Source organism: Puma concolor, chromosome D1 (genome assembly GCF_028749965.1).
Source record: "Puma concolor isolate L17-30 chromosome D1, mPumCon1.1.hap2, whole genome shotgun sequence".
Taxonomy (NCBI): Eukaryota; Metazoa; Chordata; class Mammalia; order Carnivora; family Felidae; genus Puma; species Puma concolor.
Window position 1 is genome coordinate 95,363,535 of NC_141676.1, and position 21,746 is coordinate 95,385,280.

Consider the following 21,746-nt stretch of genomic DNA (forward strand, 5'->3'; position numbering starts at 1 on the left):
CTATGCCCATCTCTCAGGGGCCTTAGCTTGAATTCCTAAACTCAGTATTTGGTGGACATATGCATCCTCCTTGGCCTGTTGAAACCTCCCCCAGCTCCTCTATTAGTGCCCAGCCTTAGTCTTGGAAACCTGATGACATTCCAGCCTCTGCTTGGATTGACTAAATCCTCACTGTAGATCCCAGGCCACACCTTAGACATCACCCAGAATCAGCCACTATTTAACATTTTGCTGTATTTCTTTACAGCCCTAATTTGTAATCACCATGTACGCTTCCATTTGCATGCTTGGGCTCCTCCTGGAATGCGTCATGCTCTATCACCTTTGGCCCTTTCCTCAATACTGTTCTTCTAGAAACATCCTCCCTGCCACGCTCCCACCTGCCTTCTCATCAGACAATGCTCATTTCTGTCTTTGTTCAGTTGACTCATGTCCTTCCTCTGTTTTCTTTGAAACATTACTTTCTCTATTAAATCTTCCAGCCTCCTAAACCAATTTCATATGGCTGGGCACTATTGTACCTGTTGTCCTCACTGTAAGTGTAAAACTGCTTGTCAGACTCTAGTATAGACTTTAAGCTCTTAAAAGACAAGGGACAAATTATTCATTGCTGTATCAAGATTGTGGGAGTGGGGCACCTGGGTGGCTCAGTTGGTTGAGCGTCCGACTTCGGCCCAGGTCATGATCTCACGGCTCGTGGTTTCGAGCTCCGCGTCGGGCTCTGTGCTGACAGCTCAGAGCCTGGAGCCTGCTTCATATTCTGGGCCTCCCTCTGTCTCTCTGCCCTCTCCTGCTCATGATGTCTCTATCTCTCAAAAATAAATAAACATTAAAAAAAAAAGATTGTGGGAGTGTTTCTGATATGCAGGCAGCAGGTTTCTAACCTTGGAGATACACAGGAGAGAGAAGAGTATAGAGCTGAAAGACAATGAGCATTATCTGGCACATGCTGTCTTATTGATTAATTCTCTTTTATTCTACTTTTAATCCTAAACAAATGCTGTAGGTTCCAGAGTCCATAGTGAGTGAAATTGACATTATGTTGAATTTAGCCTGGTACCAACTTGCCATGATGATATTATCACCAAATATCCTGAGAATATGGTTTGGATGTAGCCTAAATTAGATAATCTAGGTAAACTAAGTCCTTTCGATCCTGTCTTCTCTATAGTTTAAAAATATTTTTTTAATGCTTAGTTGTTTTTGAGAGAGAGGGAGAGAGATAGAGCACAACCGGGGGAGGGGCAGAGAGCAAGGGAGACACAGAATCCAAAGCAGGCTCCAGGCTCTGAACTATCAGCACAGAGCCTGACGCAGGGCTTGAACCCACAAACTGCAAGATCATGACCTGAGCCAAAGTCGGACGCTTAATGAACTGAGCCAACCAGGCACCCCAGAATAACTTATAGTTTTGAATAGAAGCAAAATTTGTATGTAACTTACCTCTAATAGCTTTTAGCAGCAAAAACCCATAACTGTAGCAAATGAGGTTGGTGTTACATGAAAGAGGGCTCATTGCTGGTAAAGCCAATAATGACATTGCTTTCCTGGTATGGTATCTTATACCTAGCATTCGAATAGCCTAGGATTTAGGGCAAGGTAACTGCCAGTCCTAATGAGGACACTAAAATGCAATCAATTTTTACCATGGTTCAAGCCAGGCCTGAGGACTGTGGAAAACAGCACAGATGTCCATACTGTGTTTCTGCTGCCACCCTGAGACAAAATTTTATCTACCATGATGAATTTTCGTGATATAAAAATTCCACAGCCACTTTGCATACACAGCTAATTTATTCACTTGCTTTTGTTAGCTCCTACTGACATAGACATAGGTTGCATTTTGGAGACAGGTTTTAAATTTCACATATATAATAAATAGTACAACAAAACCCTATTTCATTTTTTTCTGAAGGTAAAATTGCATGCTTTTCCTAATTTGTGCTGTAATCCAATGAAACAGTTCCTTTTTTTGTTTCAAAGGAGCTCCAAGTACTTCAGGAGAAACAAGTTATTTTGCAAGTGGGGAGTGCTGGTTACCTAGAACATCAGCCAATTTGAAAGACACGTGTCTTATAACAGAAAGAATGGCATTTCTTTCCATTGTATCAAACCAGACTCTTTTTTTTTTGGTTTTGAAGATTTATAGACATGGGTTCAGAGAAAACTAATTTTATGGAAAAAAAATGAAAGTTTTTATTAACATAAACTTTTAATTTGCCTTAGAGAAAAATTCATATCAGACAGCTATGTAAATTTAATTACATAAATATTTATTTTGCCAGATTTTAGTCTAACCACGCATAGGAGAAAGAAAGAAGATTAGGTGGTCAAATTCTATTTGATTAGACAGAGATATAAACAAAATCATGACAGTCTGATATATCTATATCTACATCTATATATCTATATCTATCCATATCATCTATATTTATAAATATCTTATATCCAATGCTATTATAACAAGTCAGATTAAATCAACTTAAATTAATTAGGTTCATTTTTCTCAGTTTCTAACTGGTATTAACATATGTCATACTTATTCTTTTTTTTCTTTCTTTTTTTTGTGGTACTTATAAGCTAATACTTGCAATCCCTTTGACTAAGCATAAATATCTCACAGATATTACTGAAACTTTGTTGAGCATACCATAGTCACTGATATAGCATGTATGGAGTGTCTTTCTTTGTCCCCACTGAGAATCATTAAGGAAAATAAATTAGTATTGTATCTCTGTATTCACACAAAACAAGAAATTTGGTAGAGCTCAATTTTTGATATTTTGTAGTATGAAAACACTACATTTTCCCCTTTTTTCAAATGTAAACTATTGTAATTAGTTGTCTCATTTTGAAAGTATTTACAGAGATTGTCATGCCTCATCAATATTATGCTATAAAATCATAAAAATTCATATTAAATATTTCTAGAAGCATAAGCATTTCTCCAGCTTGGTGTTAAAGCCTTAATGGACCATTCTTCCACTATAGGGATTTTTGGCTAAGGGTGTCATTCCTACCCTTTCTAGCTGATTCTAAAATAATTCTCCAGATTTTCATCTCCCTTTTCTTATACTTCCTATTTTTCACCTTCAATTCCACCCTGAGAGGCAAAATGATAATATGGAAAAAATACAGGGTTTGTTGTTAGATGACTTAGGTAGAAGTCTGGGCTCTGCTCTGAACTAATTGAACTGAATCTCTGAATCTCAGTTTCTCCATCTATAAAACAGGTTATTAAGACTTGGATTATGATAGCATTTGAAAAGAGACAACTCCTTTTAAGAACTCCATAAATGTTAATTCTGTCTCCTCCAAAGTGAAAGTAACAAATTGAAAGCATGAAGCCCTCCATGGGAAGGGTCTGCTCATTCTTGTTTGTAGGTCTTGAACAGAATAAGAAAGGCTTCCAACCTTTGCAAAGGGGAATTCTTTTTGTGCATCTGGGCAGAGAAGCCTCATGTTGAACCTGACACTTTATTTTGTGGCCAAGGACACTCCTTAAGCTATGAATTCTGTTTCATTCATTATGGTCAAAATATTTTTTAAGAATTATGAAAATATTAGGAGAAAAAAGCTGATCAGCAGCCAGGGCAGTGGCAACCTTCTCTCTATTATATCAAACCATTTTCTCAATGTTATGAAACATACCCATGTTTCTAAAGAAATGTCTGTAATTTTTATCACTGGTGGGTTTGAAGAAGGTGGGAAGGTTGGTGAGCCTCACCCATTCTTAGCCATCCTCAGGAATAAACATTTTTAAAAACCAAAAGCTCAACAAGGAATCTTTTTCTATCTCCTCTGTGGGTTAGGAAATCCAGTATAGAAACCAGGATAAAAAGAACTCTGAAATTCAGGGAAATTTATAACTTACACAGTAAACATTCCCCAAATGCTGAAAAACAGAAGGGCCATATGCAATTGTTTTTAGGGAAAACAAAGAGGGGTGACCTAATCAGAGAGCATACCGCTATAATGTTTGCTTATATATGAAAAGTACATAGAAAGAAGCAAAGTGGGAGGTGGTTTAAAAAGGAAGTATGGATTGGGCTGAGTCTTAGAACATGATGTTAAGAATAAAGTTCAAGTCAGTATGGGACTGAGAGTAACCATGAAATTCAATAATGTTTGCACGTTTAATTGACATGCTTACAGAGGATTAAGTATTTAAAACAAAAAAACTTGTTCTGAAAAAATTATGAGGACATGTGCACACACACACACACACACACAACAACTCAGAAACAACACACACCAACAACTCAGAAACATTGATTCTACTTAGTTTGCAATTCTCTTCAGGGTTTTTTTCAGAGCACATTTGACATCCTTGTTCCTTAGACTATAGATGAGGGGGTTCAACATGGGTATTACATTGGTGTAAAATACTGAGAAGAACTTCCCCTGGTCCACAGAATCAGAAGGAGAGGTCTTGAGATGTGTGAACAACCCAGACCCATAGAACAGACCCACAGTTACTATGTGGGAGCCACAGGTGCTGAAGGCTTTGGGCCAACCCTGAGCTGATGAGACATGGAGGACATTGGACAGGACCAAAGCATAAGAAATGAAAATAATGAAGCCGGATATTATGACAACTGTGCTCACAATAATGGAATTCAGCAACTCACTGGCATAGGTGCCACTGCAGGAGAGCTGGAGGAGGGGGAAGATGTCACACATGTAATGGTTGATGATGTTAGAATCACAAAAGGACAATCTGACCATGTCCCCTGTGTGGATCATGGCACCAGCAAACCCCATCACGTAAGAACCAAACATCAGCAGAGAACAGACCTGAGGGGACATGGTGACCGTGTACACCAGAGGTTTACAGATGGCCACATAGCGATCATAGGCCATGGCTGTCAACACATAGCACTCAGAATGCACAAAGAAACAGAAGAAAAACAGCTGAGTCATGCATTCTGTAAAGGAAATGATGTTCTTCTCTGAGACAAAGCTCATCAGCATTTTAGGGGTAATGACCAAAGAGTGGCAGAAATCTATGAAGGATAAGTTGAAGATGAAAAAGTACATGGGAGTGTGCAGGTGAGAATTCAGGCATATTAGATTAACTAGGCTCAAATTTCCTACCATAGTGACCACATAGTTCAGTAAAAAGAGAAAGAAAAGGGGTAACTGGAGCTGAGGTCGGTCTGTAAATCCTACCAGGATGAACTCTGTCACTGAAGAGTCATTTTCCATAGCCATTACCTGCCAGGGTGTGATCTGTGAGAAAAGGAGAGAGGTGTCACATCAGGAGAGGATTCAGATCCTTTGTTTCTAGAATAAGGCTTTGTTCTACGGGAGCTTGAGTCTGGCTGTAGGGACAGCACCCTGGAAGAAGAGCCAGGGCAAGGATTCTCCACCTTTAACTTTTCTTTTCTCATTTGTCCTTTTCTTCCATATTTTCAGATCTCACCCATAACTCCTAACCTCCCCTGGGCTGACACAAACCAGGATGAAGTGATGGTCACATGTGAAAGCAGTATCTTGAAGAGATGAATAGGCTGGTCAAGGCCATACAGACAGAGAACAAAGGAGGCAACAGTTGGACGTGGGACCACTTCCTATGAAAATTCTTGAGGCTCTGAGACAGTAAAGTCACTATGATACCCACTGCACGCACTGTTCAACCCACTTTCTCCCTTTTACCTTTCAGAAACTCAGTACCTGGCTTAATGAAAGTGCTAAGAGGTAAAAAGGCTCAGAGAGGTTAAGTAACTTGTCCAAGATCACACACATAGTAACTGGAGGAATTTGAATTCCTCTATCGTCCTGAACATCTCCTACCCATTCCCTTCATCCGGTCTTACCTCAAAATCACAATAAATTGTTCAGGAAGGACAGGTGGTCTCCCCACACCTCTTTACTGCTGCAGCTGTGAGAATGAAAACATGAGAACAGAAAGACTCAGCTGCCCACCTTCCTTCTGCCTGGAGACCTCACTACCGCTAGACACCTAAGTGTTTTCCTTTCACTTTCCTGAAGGAGACAAAGCCTCTGAAAATGGAGAAGCCAATATTCCTTGCTTGTGGATTTGCATAAAATGTCTTTGGGGCAAGGCAAATGCATCAACTTTATGTCTCCAAATTATCAGCGGGCTAATATTGTGAATTTATCTTATTCTCCATGGATCTCAGCAACTTGTTTAGAAGCTTGGAAAACAAGGCTCATTTAGCATCAAAGTTTGACCAGGCTCCTGAGGGAAGAAATTATTGAGCCTATGTTTACATCCTTTGTCAATATATTAACACTGGTTCCTTTGAGACTCAACGTTCTCCACGTTATCAGCTCACACTAAGAATTTCAAATTTTCCATGCAGGGAGGAAGTAGCCTCCTTTGTGCTCCTAGTTATCCTAGAGCTCGTGCTCAATTATAAAACAGGAGTGTTCAGGGGCAGAGCCATTGCCATTCCCAATACTTTTTTTTTTGGTTATTGTTCTGTGATTGATATAGTATGTGTCATAACTCTAATACTTTTGGTGTCTTTCACATCTCTATAAAAGGGTAATAGAGAAATGTTAAAAGAATGAGATCTAGAGTCAAATTAATCAAGCTTGAATTCAAATTCTTCCACTTGGTATGTGTGTGATCTTGGAAAGATTACTTAATCACTCTGAGGCTTTTTTACCTCATCTACATTATAAGTTTAATAATAATTCCTACCTTCCTAGATTGTTTGAGGATTAAATGCCTCATAATCTCTAGCACATTTTAGGGAAATTCTTGGTATAGGGTAAGTCCTAAGTAAGTATTAGGTTGCCTTTCTCTTTATCCTTATCTATATCTATAGCATGGTCCTCTTCCCCAAGGTACCCAGCTATTTACTAGACATCCCCACTAAACTGAGTTCACCATCTCCTTGTGGTCCCTTGTGGTCTCCTCTTGCTATCCTTTTATATGTTAATGGCACCATCCTTCACCGAGTTAGCTAACCCAGAAATGGGTTATTATTCAGGGCTCCTCATTCCCACTAACCATTACCATCTTATCTTCAAAGTTTACATAATTCTATTTCCTTAAAATTCCTGGTTTCTTACCCCTCCTGTTCACTGCATTGCCTCTGATACAGCTCTCTTGCCTCAAGTCTGGAATACTCTAAAAGTTTTCTTAACCTGGGGTCACACCATCACCCTATATATTAGCTTGTTATTGTCGTATAATAAATTACCACAAACTTAGTGGCTTAAAAGAACACCCACTTATTAGTCACGGTTCAGAAGTAGGTGAGACGTCTGGTATAGAATGTCATGCTTTTTACAATTACACCCAAAACCATAAAATACCTAGGAATAAATCTAACCAGAGAGGTGGAAAATCTATACATTGAAAACTATAGAAAGCTTATGAAAGAAATTGAAAAGATACAAAAAAAAGGGAAAAATATTCCATGTTCCTGGATAGGAAGAACAAATATTGTTAAAATGTCAATACTACCCAAAGCAATCTACATATTCAGTGCAATACCTATCAAAATAACACCAGCATTCTTCACAGAACAAACAATCCTAAAATTTGTATTGAACCAGAAAAGACCCGAATAGCCAAAGCAATCTTGAAAAAGAAAACCAAAGTGGGAGGCATCATAATCCCAGACTTCAAGATGTATCACAAAGCTGTAATCAACAAGCTGGGACAGTATGGTCCCAGCACAAAAACGGACACTCAGATCAATGGAACAGAATAGAGAACCCAGAAATGGACCCACACACGTATGGCCAACTAATCTTTGACAAAGCAGGAAAGAAGATCCAATGGAATCAAGACAGTCTCTTCAGCAAGTGGTGCTGGGAAAACTGGACAGCGACATGCAGAAGAGTGAACCTGGAACACTTTCTTACACTATACACAAAAATAAACTCAAAATGGATGAAAGACCTCAATGTAAGACAGGAAGCCATCAAAATCCTCAAGGAGAAAGCAGGCATAAAACTCTTTGACCTTGGCTGCAGAAACTTTTTACTCAACACATCTCTGGAGGCAAGGGAAACCAAAGCAAAAATGAACTACTGGGACCTCATCAAATTAAAAACTTTTGCACAGTGAAGGAAACAATCAGCAAAACTACAAGGCAACTGACAGAATGGGAGAAGATGTTTGCAAACGACATATCAGATAAAGGGTTAGTATCCAAAATCTATAGAGAACTTATCAAACTCAACACCCAAAAAACAAATAATCCAGTGAAAAAAATGGACAAAAGACATGAATAGATATTTCTCCAAAGAAGACATCCAGATGGTGAACAGGCACATGAAAAAGTGCTCAACATCACTCATCATCAGGGAAATACAAATCAAAACCATAATGAGATACCACCTTACACCTGTCAGAATGGCTAACATTAACAACTCAGGCAACAATAGATGTTGGCAAGGATGCAGGGAAAGAAGGTCTCTTTTGCACTGCTGGTGAGAATGCAAACTGGTGCAGCCACTCTGAAAAACAGCATGGAGGTTCCTCAAAAAATTAAAAATAGAACTACCTTATGACCCAGAAATTGCACTACTAGTTATTTATCCAAGGGATACAGGTATGCTGTATCAAAGGGGTACAGGCACCCCAATGTTTATAGCAGCACTATCAACAATAGCCAAAGTATGGAAAGAGCTCAAATGTCCATCGACTGATGGATAAAGAAGAGGATGTGATACACACACACACACACACACACACGCACACACACACACACACACAATGGAGTATTACTCCACAATCAAAAAGAATGAATCCATTTGTAACTACATGGATAGAACTAGAGGGTATTATGCTAAGGGAAATCAGTCAGTCAGAGAAAGACAAATATCATATGACTTCACTCATATGAGGACTTTAAGATACAAAACAGATGAACATATGGGAAGGGAAGCAAAAAATAAAAAATAAAAACAGGAGGAGGACAAAACAGAAGAGACTCATAAATATGGAGAACAAACTGAGGGTTGCTGGAGGGGTTGTGGGAGGGGGGGATGGGCTAAATGGGTAAGGGGCTTAAGGAATCTATTCCTGAAATGATTGTTGCACCATGTGGTAACTAGCTTGGATGTAAATTATAAAAATTAAATAAACTATAGAAAGAAAATAAAAAAGAATGTCATGCTTGATTCTCTGCCCAGGCTGAAATCAGTATGTGGGCAGGACTGCATTTCCTCCTGGGGGCTCTGGGGAAGGCTGTTTCTAAGCTCACTCAGGTTGTTGGCAGAATTCAGCTTCTTGAGGTCTCCACATCCTTGCTGGCTGTCTGCTGGGGGTCACCCTCAGCTTCTAGAGGCTGCCTGCGTTCTTGGTCCTCTAGCCCCCTCTTTTTCAACCCAGCAATAAATAACACAGGAATCCTTCTTGTGCTTTGACTCTCTCTCTGATATATCCCCTTCTGCCACTAGCTTGATAAATACTCTCTGCCTTCAAAATGTTTGTGTGGTTAGATTAGGCCTACCCTGGCAATCTCTCTATTTTAAGGTCAGCTATACCATATACTATGGCACAGTCACTAGAGTGATACCTCATTATACTTACAAGTTCCACCCACACTCAAAGGAGAGAGGATTATACAAGGGAAAAAGTCATTAGGGAGACATGTTTTAGAATTCTGCTGACCACACCATCTTCTCTGGATATCTATTCCTACATTTTATATAGAATTACCTATAGAGAATGCAACATTCCCTTGCCTAAAACCCTTCCGCCTGTTTCCCAACACAAGTGCAAACCTCTCAGCCTGTCACAGAGAGCTCTCTAGAGTCTGCTTCCTAACTGTGTCCACAGCTTTATCTGCCATGTCTCCACTCCTTGGATTGTACTCTCCAGTAATACTGAGGCGTCTCAAGTTCCTCTCATACATTCTGATGATTTCTTGGCTCCATGTTGTTTCTGCCTGACATGCCTTCTCCCTTCTTCTTCACTTGAATACCATTAACTTATTCTCCAAGACTCAGGCCTGGCATCATTTCTGATAGAACCTTTCTGACCTCTTCCCCTGTCCCCACTCTCAGCACCTAAGGTGCTTTCTCTGTGTGCTGCTGAGGCGGCTTGTGCATGCCCTCACTTACACACAGCGAGCTCACCCGTGTACCTTCGTTACACTTGGACTGTACATTCCTGAGAGCAAGGATTCAATCTTACTCATTTTTATCCATGCTGCTATTAGCAGATCTCTTTCTTCCCCTTCCTTCCTTCCTCCCTCCCTTCCTCCCCTTTCCTTCCTTTTTCTTTTCTCTCCTTTTCTTTTCCTCTCATCTTTAACTCTGTATTTCTAAATAGCATGTAGTTGCTTCTTGATTGGTGAGAAGCATTCACTTGGGGATCTATTTTTTTTAAAGACTTTCATGGATCTCTCCTATTTTTACCTTTTCCTTCACCTCTACTATCGGAGGTGATTTGTGCCACCACATTCCTGAGCATATGGAAGATGACGTAGCATATCATATTTGTTTCTACCATGCAGCTTAGAATTGAGCTTCCTGGGGATTACTGAGTCAGTTACTGATCATTCTTCTGCTTTCCAGCTTTCCAAATGTCTTCCTACCCTTCTTCCCCCTACGGTTTTCCTTGTCCCAGTGGGTTTATGTAACATACTTGTGCTTCTCATTTCTAATGCCTTTATTATCATTCCAGTGGGTTTTCAGAAAGTAAGAGTGGTTAAATACATAGGCTCAATCTGCTACCTCTAATCAGGAGCCCTATTGGTATATGGTAAGTGCTATGTAAGTATTAGGTTGAATTCCTAAGGTGATGTCTGGGAGCATACAAAGGCTGCATAAGTCTATGGGCAAAAAGCACCTGTGTCCCTGCTTAGAGAGGGTATTGGCCCTGAGGTTTAAACTCTTCCACAAACAAGTCAACTGATTATTTTAGAACTTTACTGATTCATTTCATTCAAGAAACATCTCTTAGAGGATTTAAGTTGCAAGGTACTTGGAGCACAAAAAGCAGTAAGATACAGATCCTGCCCCTTGGTTCTCTCAGTTTGATTAGAGAAGCAATTGAGAATTGTATAATTTATGGATAACAGGTGTTAGTCACAATACTAAATTCTTTTATTAACTTGCCCTTTATAATGTTCACAACTACCTGAGACAGGCATCTCTGTTTCACATGTGAAGAAACCAAAGGTAGGGTTAAATAATTTTTGCCAAAGTCACAACAACTAATGGCAGAGCCAGGACTCAAATACAGATCTTTCATAATGTAAGATTAATTTCTCTTACGATGCTATGCAGGAAAAAAGAGTAAGCACTGTCATAGAAGTCTACACAAGGTACAGTAGTGACAAGTATTGATTAAAAACCTTTTCATTATGATAATTACTTTTCATTTTAAGTAAAATCAACTTTACTCAAACAAAAATAGTTCATTTAACTGGGAAGTCCAGGGATGCATTTTACTTCAGACTTGACTAGATGCAAGGGGTCACAGAGGTTGTATCTCTCTCTTTCAGTTTCTTGAATGTTCTTGGTTATACGTGGCTTTCTTCTCGGAAAGACTTTCTCCATGTATAGACAAGAAGACTCCACTTGGTTCCTCCTGACTATATCTTTGTTTTTATTACTCTGACTCAAGTCATTAATAGATTGTTCCTTTACTTGATCTTATATTAGCTAAAATTTCAAAATAGACCTTACTAAGAGTTGGGGCACAACTCAAGGGAAAATGGCTTACCAAGAGACTGTATTAGACTAGCCTGTGTTCTGGGGCTTTATGACCCTTGCCCATCTACTCAGATCCCACAAAAGAGAGTAGCTCTTATCTGGGTACCTACTTTTGTAACTTCCAGTTGTCAACATGTGGCAGGGCATCAACTTTAACACTCTTCATCCAAGACTATCCCTGAGATATTTGGGGCTTTGGGAGTCCAAAATGAGGACGGAAAATGAAAAGTGAGAAAAAGAAAAAAACATCTATATCTGCTGCTCAATGCCTATACTTTTAATTTAAGTCTTCTGTTGAAAAAGATGCATCTTTAAAGTGTGATTGACACCAAGAAAATGAACCCACCCTCCACTGCACAACTCTGGGAGGGATTTCAATAGAATATTGTTCTCAGGTAAAAAATGGAGAGAGCCAAATCCAGTGAGGAATCCTACTCTTTTCTTGATTTTACCTATTTTTCCTCCTTTCCCTTGTTCTAATCTTTAAGATTTTTATTTTTTGTAAACCATTAAAATACAAATTTTATTTTGTTATTTGACTTGTCTACTTACTAACGTCTATTATTTCTTTACTCCAGACAGGGTACCTTAAGAATTTTATTTTATTTTTCTTCTCTGGAAGTAACAAGAGGTACCACATCAAATTGCATATCCTTTTCATTCCTTTCCTGTATATCTTGCTCTGATCTATTAAGGCACATTTTTTTCTTTCTCAGAATTAGTGTGAACTTACTCTTTCTGACTGTGGTTAAAGATCCAATTAGATCCATCACAACTGCCCTCTTCTCTCTTCCCCAGTCTTTTTTTTTCCCTACCTGCCCTTGCTTATTGCAAAAGCTTGAAGCAGAGTAGGACTCAAAGAGACTGCTCCCTGGGAACTGTAGTTACATCTTTTTCAAATTTACAGTTATTTTGAAGTTTGGGTATTTCCTATCTTTGGATAATGCTATGACTATATTGTTTTTATGGTGTTTTATTTGTTCTTCTTAATGTTGTGTGTTACCTTTACCAGACATATTGGCAGGTGCAGACCTAGGCAGCTGCCATTTTTTTGGATTCCTGGAAGTCCTTTCAGAAATATTATCTTTGAAATTCTGTATATGTCAAAGAGCTGTATTGTATTGATTTGAAGATGGTTCACTTCTCAGTGAACTCAGAAATATTATTTTGGTTTTAGTTTTGTTAAAAACACTATTGGTCATCATTTAAATTTGTGTTCTCTAAGAAAAAGTAAATATTCAAAAAATTATCAGAATACTGAAAATAAGATAATTATGACTATTGCTATTTTTCAAGATGGCCACCTTGTTGTAAATAACTACACTGTCATATAAAATATAGATGTTTTCTTTTGGGAATGAAGATCTGAAGAGTGTAAGGAATTACTAGGTCAAAATAGATTATATGAGGAGTCCTAAATCTGTTAGACAAATTGAATTAAGTAAGTAATCCTTTACACACACACACACACACACACACATACACTCACATCGTCAGACCCCAATGGCTTCCTTGGTTAATTCTACCAAACATGTAAGGAGGAAACACTACCAATTTTATGCCAATTCTTTCAAAATATAAACAGAGAGAAAATACTTCTCAACGCATTTTATGAGGCCATAATAACCCTGAAACTCAAATGAGACAAAGAATCACATGAAAAAAAATACAGTAATATCCCTCAGAAACATAAGTACATTTTTGCTTTTATTTATAATGGAATACTACTTGGTAATGAAAAAGAATGAAATCTTGCCATTTGCAACAACGTGGATGGAGCTAGAGGGTATTATGGTAAGCAAAATAAGTCAGTCAGAGAAAGACAGATATATGATTTCACTCATATGTGGAATTTGAGAATCAAAACAGGTAACATAGGGGTAGGGAAGGAAAAATAAGATAAAAACAGAGAGGGAGACAAACCATAAGAGACTCTTAAATACACAGAACAAACTGAGGGTTGCTGTAGCAGAGGTGTGTGGGGGGATGGGTCAAATGGGTGATGGACATTAAGGAGCACACTTTTTGGGATGAGCACTGGGTGTCATATGTAAGAGATGAATCACTGGGTTCTACTCCTGAAGCCAAGACTATGCAGTATGATAACTAACTTGAAATAAAAAAAAAAAAGAAACATAAGTACAAAAATAATTTAAAAATATAAGCTAATTTGGAGTGTCTGGGTGACTCAGTTGGTTGAGAGTGCAATTCTTGATTTCAACTTAGGTCATGATCTCGATCAAGGCCTGCATTGGGCTGTGTGCTGATAGCTTGGGACTCTTTCTCTCTCTCTCTCTCTGCCCTTCCCCTGCTTGTGCTCTCTCTCTCTCAAAATAAACGAACTTTAAAAAAATTAACTAATCTAGTATAACATACTATAAAAAGGATAATGCATTATGACCAAGTGGGGTTCATCACACAAAATTAAAGTTGGTTTCACTTCTTTTTTTTTTTTTTTTACATTTATTTATTTTTTGAGAGATATAGAGAGACAGAGCACAAGTTGGGGAGGGGCAGAGAGAGAAGGAGACACAGAATCCAAAGCAGGCTCCAGGCTCCGAGCTGTCAGCACAGAGCCTGACGCGGGGCTCGAACTCACAAACCAAGAGATCGTGACCCGAGCCGAAGTCAGATGCTTAACTGACTGAGCCACCCAGGTACCCCCCCCCTTTTTTTTTAATTTTTAAAGTTGGTTTCACTTCTGAAGGTCATTCAAAAGAATTCATAACATTAACAGAATAGAAGAGAAAATAATGTGATCAACTATGATAAAATAAATACTCATTTATTATAAGAAATCAGAAAAATAGAAATAGAAAAGAAGCTTCTCAATTCAGCAAAAGGCACTTATAAAAGGTCTACATCTAACATCACAGTCAATGGTAAAGACTGAATGTTTCCCCACAAGATTGGGATTAGCTAAGATTGTCCTCTCTCTTTTGCATTTGGTGAAGAGGCTCACTCTTGAAATAGCATAAGAAAATGAAATAAAATTCCAGCAGGTAAAAAAAGAAAAAAGATAATAAACATTATTCACAGATAATATGACTATTAATACAAAAAATCCTAAAAAACCCACAAAACCAAAATACTAGAACCAATAAGTGCACTTAGCAAGGTCTCAGGATACAAAGTCATCAAACACAAATCAATTGCACATCAATTGACATAAAATAAAACTCCTGTCCCAGAGGCAAGACAGGAACAGCTTCATGGTGAATATGAACAAGAAGGAGGAGAGGAAAACATTGATCAGACTCTTCCTATGTTTCAGGCAGTGTTCCACTATTTTACATGCAGAAAGTTATTTAATCCACACAATTCTTTTCATCTTATAGATGTAGATACCAAGGCTGAAAGAGGTTCCATAACTGATCTAAGATCTCACAGTTAAGTACAGAAACCCTCTGGATTTAAATTCAGAGAGACTTGAAAGTCACTCCCTTACCCACTTTACTACAACCAACCACAACCTCAGGCTAGTAGAAGCACTGGGCCTCTCCACTTTCCTCACACTAACATCATATCCACAACCATGTTCTGTGATATGGGTACTGATGTTACTGGTCCTCAAGGCCTGCCCCACCCTTACCTCTTATCTTACCTCTGCATCTACCAAGTTGGGAGAAGGGGATGCTGATGCAAAACATCATGAACTCCCATTGTCTTACATAAAGCTCAACACTTTTTGAAGCATCAACAGTTCTCAGATTTGGTTTGATTTCCAGAGTGCCAAAACTGTTTTTGCCAATTCTGTCCAAGTTTATGGATGCTATAGCAGAGGAGATTTGCTGAACTTCTCACTCAGCCATAGCTGGAAGATACACTGACATTCTTTTCTGTTTGACTTACCCATCTTTTTCCAAAAAAAAAAAAAAAAAAAAAAGTAAACTGTGTTTGTGACTTAAATAATAATTTTTTCTGGAAAAATACAAAATTGCAGCAAATGAGTTGATATTATATGAAACCTGTTTCATAAGTCGTGACTTAATTATTGAGAAAGCCAATAGTGATATCGCTTGCCAAAGAGGAAGCTAGTTTCTTGTCTTTTGAGAAGTACAAGGATTATACAAATTTTAATAATTGTTAAACACCCTAAAATCTTGTATTCTTAAGTTTAGTTATGTTTATAATTTATACTTTAACCCATTGACAGATACATGTTTTGTCAGGTAGTTTAAGGGTTTATGTGGACAAACAATAGAAAGTGACCATGATAAAAAGCTGTATGTCAATTATATCTCAATTAAACTGGAAAAAAGGTGACTCTAGCTTTTTTAAAAAGAAAAAGTTAATAGAAAGGACATTGGGAATTGAGAGATTTGATGTGAAGTTGGAAAACCAAAGTTGGAGAATAGGCAGGACCAAAGCAACTCCAGGGGTCAAGGGCAGGAAGCATTTCAGACTTCAGGCCACTCTGATGTTGCAGGATCCCCACCCTATTTCCTATCACTGACTCAGCCTTGGACACAGCTGCAGCTACATGAATGGTTCCCAGTTATGTCACTACATTTGCATTATTTGTTCCAGGTCAAAATCTTAGATAGGAGTTATGGGTTTGGTTGAGTCTGGGTCAACATGCCTGTCCTCTGTCTGCCAGGGAATGTTGGGGCAGAACTTCTCTCCCTCTTGGATTCTATAGTGGAACGTCGAAGGTTGAGTGCTATCTCATACCAAGATGACACATAGTAAGGATTCTGTCTAAGCATGAAATGGGACTCTTGCCCATCTTCCCAAAAGATAAACATGTGTGCAAATGTGCATTCCTATTTGTAGAAAGGAAAAAATTGTATTTTCAAATCTACAGAGAGGTTTACATAAAATCAAATATTACATATTGGGGGGAGATGAGAGATTTGTGCTTTTGTAAATAACTTTTTATTTAAAAATAATTGTGTGTTTATAGAAAAGTTGCAAACATAGCACAGAGGATTCCTGTATATACCCTTCATGCAGAGTCCCCTAGTGTAAATTTCATACATACCCATGGTACACTTCTTAAGAGTGAGAATAACTTCAGTACAACTCTGCTAATGAAAATACTGATTTTAACTTGGATTCGCCAGTTTCTATTGTAATGCCATATTTTTGTTCCTGGATCCAATTTAGGAAGCCACACTGCTTTTAGTTGATATATCTCCTTAGTTTTCTCTGATCTGTGGCAATTTCTTAGTCTTTGCCTTTTTAATGACAATAGTAATTTTGAAGAGTGTAGATCAGATATTATAGAATGCCCTCATTTGGCTTTGTATACTACTTTCTTATGGTCATACTGGAAAATAATGTAGAGTGAAGAGTCTTTACCAACGCATTATAACCAAGCCTATATGATATCAACTTGACTTATCACTAGCAATGTTAACTCTGATCAACTGGTTAAGGTGGTGTCAGTTTTCTTCCTTGTAAATTTACTATTTTTCCCTTTTCCTATTAAATTCTTTGGAAGCAAGTCACTATGTCCGGGAAAGAGGAATTAAATTCTACTTCCTGGGGAAGAGTTAATCTAGATATGTATTTTTGAAATTCATATGGATTCACAGATATTTACTTTATTCTTTGGATTTTAACCCAATAATGTCATTATTTATTTTGTTTTCCAAATAGTTCTAGCTTTAAGAGCTGGCCCTTAAGAGCTCCCAGGTTAAATTCTATGAACTTTTGATGACTCCATCTTCTCTCTAAAAATCAAATCTTTTTTTTATAACTCTCTGACACTATAAGATGTTTCAGAATCATTCTGTAAATTTCCTTGGTCCAGCTCTAAAATGTATCAGTTCTCCAAGGAGCCCTACTTCTTATTACCAGAGGATTTTATTCAGAAATAAGATCTGAGTGCTAGATATGTTCATTGCTGCTAGGGTATCACTGCTTCCAGGCCCTCTTGAAGCTGCCTTGACCCCTCTGGCCAACCTTTAAGCATTAGCAAGCACCTTACCAGTGTGATTGATTAACTAACCTTTCTCGGTATATCTATAGATCATGCATTCTTTCCTAGAAAGAACAAAACTTCCATGCAGCTCAGGAAACTAAAACCAGACCCCCTTGACAAACCCCTGTAATCAAGGGCAGGTAATCAAGTAATCGAGAAATGTTACTGACCATTGTACTCTCTTTATTGATTAACTGCCCTAAATTCTTTTAAAAACCCCTGGGCCAGGGAGGAACCATGGAGTTGGCCTTTGGGCAGAGTCTGCCTTCTCTTCAAGAGGAATAAAGCTCACATTTCTTTCCAATCAAAACTCTATCGGCTTTTTGAGCGACAGGCAGCTAAACGTGGGTTTCAGTAACACTCTCAGTGGGAAGAGGTAGGAAATACGTGTATGTATTCAAACTCTTGTGTGTATTTCCATATTTAACTATCTCTTTATCCACCTATCTTAATATATATTTAATAGAAACACGAATTAATGCCGTTAGCTCCAGCTCTAATCTAGCCACACAGGACTCATTACAGCCTCCCTCTTTTGCCTATTTGTAACTTATTTCTGTGACAATGGGAAACCTGGCTCCATTATCTACCATTTATTTACTTATTTGACTAGATATTGTAAATTGAAGGTAAAAAGAAATGTATAAAGCATGGTACTTTAGTTGCTAAATTTGTCCTTCTCAGGAGTATGTTTGCAACTCTGAAACTGTTACATGCATACCGGGATTGACTGAATGACAATACATTGTAAATAACGGAAATTTTGTCATACACAAATGCCTTTCGCTGGCTGATCTGCTTTTGATTAATAAACGGCGCTGCAGTGAGCGAGCTGCCCAAGGGGCCTGCACGACTCCGTCCCACTTTCGGGGAGGCGGAGCTACAGGTGCCGCCATCCTGGTCGCAGCCACACAGCTGCTCCCCCACCCTGCGTCACAGCGCCCCCTCTCCAGCCCACCCTGTACTTCCTCTCCGCGCAGGGCCGCTCCACCTCCACTCCATTCCACTCGGAGCCAAAAGGGAGCCTCACGGCAGGCTATTGGGAGCACAGGGACGGGTACTCCTGGTGTCCCCTGTGCCAGAGCACAGGGGCAGCCTCACTCTTACCTTCTCTGCGGAGTCTCCCAAGACCGGGTCGGCGGAAGAGGCGGCTGCGGGTGCCATGCAGGTCCTGTGCGAGGGCTCCAGAGCTTCGGCAGCTGCTAAGCCCCAAGGGTGAGGGGTGCGCAGAGGACGAGGTCTATTGCTGGAGAACCGGCAGCCTGAGAGCCCCAGAGGCCGTCTTGGGCCTGGGGGACAGCGTGGAGGCTGCAAGAGGAGAGGAGTGGGACTCGTGGGCGCTTGCGGCCTCCGCCACGGCCAATGCCTTATACAGCAGCAACCTGAGAGATGACTCGAAAGCCACGGCCAGAAACGCCATGGAGTCCCTGGTGTGGCCCAGGGCAGCCCCGAGCGAGGCCACCTGCCTGCTGCGTGCAGCCTGGCCCCTGACACATCCAACGGGGACAAATGTTCAGCCATCTTCCGCTCTGACAGCCTGGGGACACAAGGCCTGCTGAACCGCACACTGCCCTCTGGGGGCGTGGAGGGGCCAGTCGCAGCGTGAAGCATGCGCAAGGAGAAGTGTCTGCAAGCTGCTGGGAGGTCTTCTGGAAAAAGGAGCAGTTTAGTGGCCCTTGGCAGGGGGAGGGCCCAGCAGAGGAGACGCCAGGGACTGCAAGGCGGGAAAGTCCATGCCCAAGATCGAGGGTACGTTCAAAAAGCAAGAAGTAAGTCTTCCCGGACCCACGGGGAAGTTCAGTCGGAGGTGGCCGCATCTCTGCCACGTGTCAGCTAGAGCGCCTGGCCTTCCTGCCATAGCAATTTGGAACCCATCTGAGCAGAGGCAGAGCTCGGCTCCACTTGGGACTCACTCCGTGGATGCCCTGCCTCTAGCCCCTCTGCCTTTCTGTCCTTGTCCAGCTCCTCAATGCCCCATGCCTTACGCCCCCCCCCCCCCCCCCCCCCCGATCTCCTCATCATTTTTCAGTGTCTGTCTCAGGGCCCTCAGCCACCTCCTTCTTTATGCATCTGCCTCCACCGTGTTAGGCCTTCATTCACTTCAGGGAACCATCCCTTTGTACCTCAGCCCCCCATTCTCTCAGGGTTTCCTGTTTCGGGGCTTCTGCATTCTCAGGGTTCCTGTCTACTCACAGCCTCTTAGCTGCTTTGCTTCTTCATTCTGCTGACTCTTTACTATCTCCTGGCAGTCCTATCCTCTCTTTCAGGGCATCCCACTTTCTCCCCCTTTCTCTCCCATCTCCATCTCAAATCGGTGAGGGCTCACTTCCTGCCCTGCTTGGATTCTCATCTTTTGGCTGCCCTCCCATCACCTTTCTTGGTGGCCTGTCCTTTTGCCTTGGGGAAGCAGAGCTGGTTGCAGGCAGTTTTCGAGGGAGGGTGGAGCTAGGCCCAAAGGACACTTTTCTCAGTAAGTACAACAGGGCCAGTGCTGGCGAGGGGGCAGAGCGCAGAGGATCCTGAGAGGCTGCCCTGCCAATGCCAACCTCAACCGATCTGGCTCGCTCCTCCAGCAAGGCTCCAGCCAGCACTTGGTGAGGAGTGAGAGCATTAGGCTTCACAGCATAATAAAACCCAGTCTGGATGGGTGACGATACCCCAGCTCATGAAGGGTCCCGGCATGCTCTGACACGCTCACAGGCCCATTCCCAGCCATGCCCAGAAAGAGGTTGGATGAGGACTGCTTGTTCTTGAACAGATGAGCACAGGGGACAGAGTATGGTGGTGCCTGAGCCCCGCCCCCCTGCTCTGCAGGGTCCTGGCACACTATGAGGTGGGAGTGGTCCTTGCCCTGGAGGTACCCAGCAGACCCCAACTTCACCCTGTCGTTGGACCCTTTCTTCTTTGTCACAGACCTGCAAAATGTGTCCAAGTTTCTTCTCTTCTTTTTCTTGTATCTTTTTCACCTCCAGAGAGTGACTTTGATTTGGAATGACCCATTTTGGCATGAAATGCTTAGAAAGTTCCCCTGCTGTAGGTTCTAGCATTGTGAAGTTAGTGTTTCTGCTATTTGTTTTCAGATAGTTTTTGTTTTTGTTTTTTTAAAGTAAAAGAAATCATAAGAGCAAACATTTAAGAAACCATGCCACTGAGCAAAGACAGCAGTTCTGAGAAGCTGGAGAAGGGAGGAGGGTGGTGTTTGGGGGACACTTTCACTCCCTGACAGCTCACTGTCTGGTTACCAAGGCCACCTCTCAGGTAGGGGTGACAGCATGGACTTTTTTTAGGGTGGAAAAAGTCAGGTTTGTTTTTATGCAGACTGGTATGTTGCCGTGCTGAGCAGGCTGTTCTAGGCCTGTTATTAAGAGAAAACCTTTGCAGGAAGTGAAGCCTTCTGTCCATGGAGAGGCCAGAGTTTGGGAGTCCAGCCAGAGCCCTTGGAGCCTCCTGTCTGTATCCTCCTATATCTCCTAAAATGTGAGTCTTTACGTTTTGTTGTTAACAACAAACACAGCACACACACACACACATTTTACACACACACACACACACACACACACACACAAATAATGATGTTGTGCACTCTCATGAAGAGTAATAGTAGGACATACCCTGTGTTCCCCTCGTCTTTGATTATAATACCAACCAAATTCTGGGTGTCTCAGTTTTTATTCTTGGAGGAGAAAGGATGAGAGTCTTGACTTAGGTTGGCCTAAAGAAAATTCCAAGATGAATAACATAGTAAGATCATAAGACGAACAATATATTACATCATGGCACAATGACAACTTTTTACTGTTTTCCTCACAAAGAACAGCAGTTTCTACAATCACCCACAGATGAGAGAGCCCTCGTAGAAGTCCAGAAGTTTTGTGGAGAAGTCACAGCACACTGTTGGAGCAAATTAAGAATCCAAAATTGGATGTACTGAAGCAGGTAAGAGGAATAGTTTCACTTTACCTATGTCCTGCGTCCTCCAAGGCAGCATAGCCCAGTGCCAAAGAGGTGTTCTTATAACCTGTGACTTGTGATTTCTCTCACTGGGGAAAGTGAGAGTATGTGAGTGAATGCCTGGTTTCCTTAGCTGTATGAGACACTGCCAAAGAGATCCACTTCTTTTTTTAAAATTTTTATTTATTTATTTATTTTTAAAAAATTTACA

At 40.5% G+C, this 21,746-nt stretch overlaps 1 protein-coding gene across 1 annotated transcript; it reads right to left on the minus strand.

The window, feature by feature from the left end:
* Positions 1 to 4,281: 4,281 nt before the first annotated feature.
* Positions 4,282 to 5,226, minus strand: LOC112865027 (olfactory receptor 8C8-like). The gene has a single exon (XM_025928078.2). It carries the CDS (start codon positions 5,212 to 5,214, stop codon positions 4,282 to 4,284), a length of 933 nt encoding a protein of 310 aa, XP_025783863.2. The 5' UTR covers positions 5,215 to 5,226.
* Between the last annotated feature and the right edge of the window lie 16,520 nt (positions 5,227 to 21,746).